The sequence below is a fragment of the Coregonus lavaretus genome (assembly GCF_964263955.1).
Source record: "Coregonus lavaretus genome assembly, contig: HAP1_SCAFFOLD_288, whole genome shotgun sequence".
Classification (NCBI taxonomy): Eukaryota; Metazoa; Chordata; class Actinopteri; order Salmoniformes; family Salmonidae; genus Coregonus; species Coregonus lavaretus.
Genome location: NW_028165217.1, coordinates 401,546 through 402,523, shown reverse-complemented (window position 1 = coordinate 402,523; position 978 = coordinate 401,546). Strand labels below are relative to the sequence as shown.

Genomic DNA, 978 nt, shown 5'->3' with positions numbered 1-978 from the left:
ATGAACGCTATGATTTGTCAACACCTACCGCGTTACATGGAGTCCGAAAAGAAGAGTTTCCAACCGTGGCGGGACTACATGAAGCTAGCGGACGCAGTGCGGGAGATGCAGTTGGAGAACTTCGCCTCAGAACCGTCAACCGTCGACGGTCATTCCTCTGGGATATGCTCGACCATGGTGGAATTTGAACAGTTACCGCCGCGAGCCTTGCTGTCACGGATAACACCGGAGGCGACAACACACCAACCTAACGAAAAGGAAACCCTGTATTCCGAAATCGTCCCCGTGCGTAAAGACGCTCCTTTACGTCCGAGCAGCAGCAAGGATCCCAAGCACGCTACAGCAGCGTCCAGACCCTCCGCGGGCACCCGGGGCCAGAGGGAGAGAAAGAAGGCGACCCGCTCCAAGACGCCGGAGGAGGTGCCATCACCTGAGCGCAAGTTCTGCAGCTTCTGCAAACATAACGGGGAGTCTGAGTCTGTGTTTGGGTCCCACAGTCTCAAGGACCGGGATGGGGACGTGGTGTGCCCGTACCTGCGGCAGTATGTCTGCCCTCTCTGCGGGGCCACCGGGGCCCAAGCCCACACCAAGCGCTTCTGTCCCCGGGTCGAAACCACCTACAGCTCTGTATATGTCAAGTCGGAGAAGCGCTAGCTCTGGTCCAGGCCGTTAGTGCGCTACCTTCTAGGCCTACTAACAGAGGCAACTCGTTGTTGCGAGATGGGTGGAACCAGAGCTAGAGAAGCGCTGAAGAGACTGTTCATGCTGTTGTGTTGGCGGCATTCTTTGGCGTCTCTAGCGCGCTGTATGCGGACAGTTGTCAGAGGATTTACGAGTGGATATTTAGATTAGAAGTAGTTTGGAATAGCCTGGCTAGTTTTGTAGACTCTGGAGTAGCCTATTTATCGTGTGATTTGTATTATTTCCGTGTGTTTTCAACTTTTGTCGCTTATTTCTATTTATTTATGACGTGTGGTT

At 53.8% G+C, this 978-nt stretch overlaps 1 protein-coding gene across 1 annotated transcript; it reads left to right on the top strand.

Moving 5' to 3' along the window:
- On the top strand, positions 1–654 carry LOC311116124 (nanos homolog 3-like; the record flags this gene model as incomplete). The annotated part of the gene is made up of 1 exon (XM_084191255.1): positions 1–654. The coding sequence occupies one exon, from the start codon at positions 1–3 to the stop codon at positions 652–654; it is 654 nt and encodes a 217-aa protein (XP_084047381.1).
- Positions 655–978: the final 324 nt, after the last annotated feature.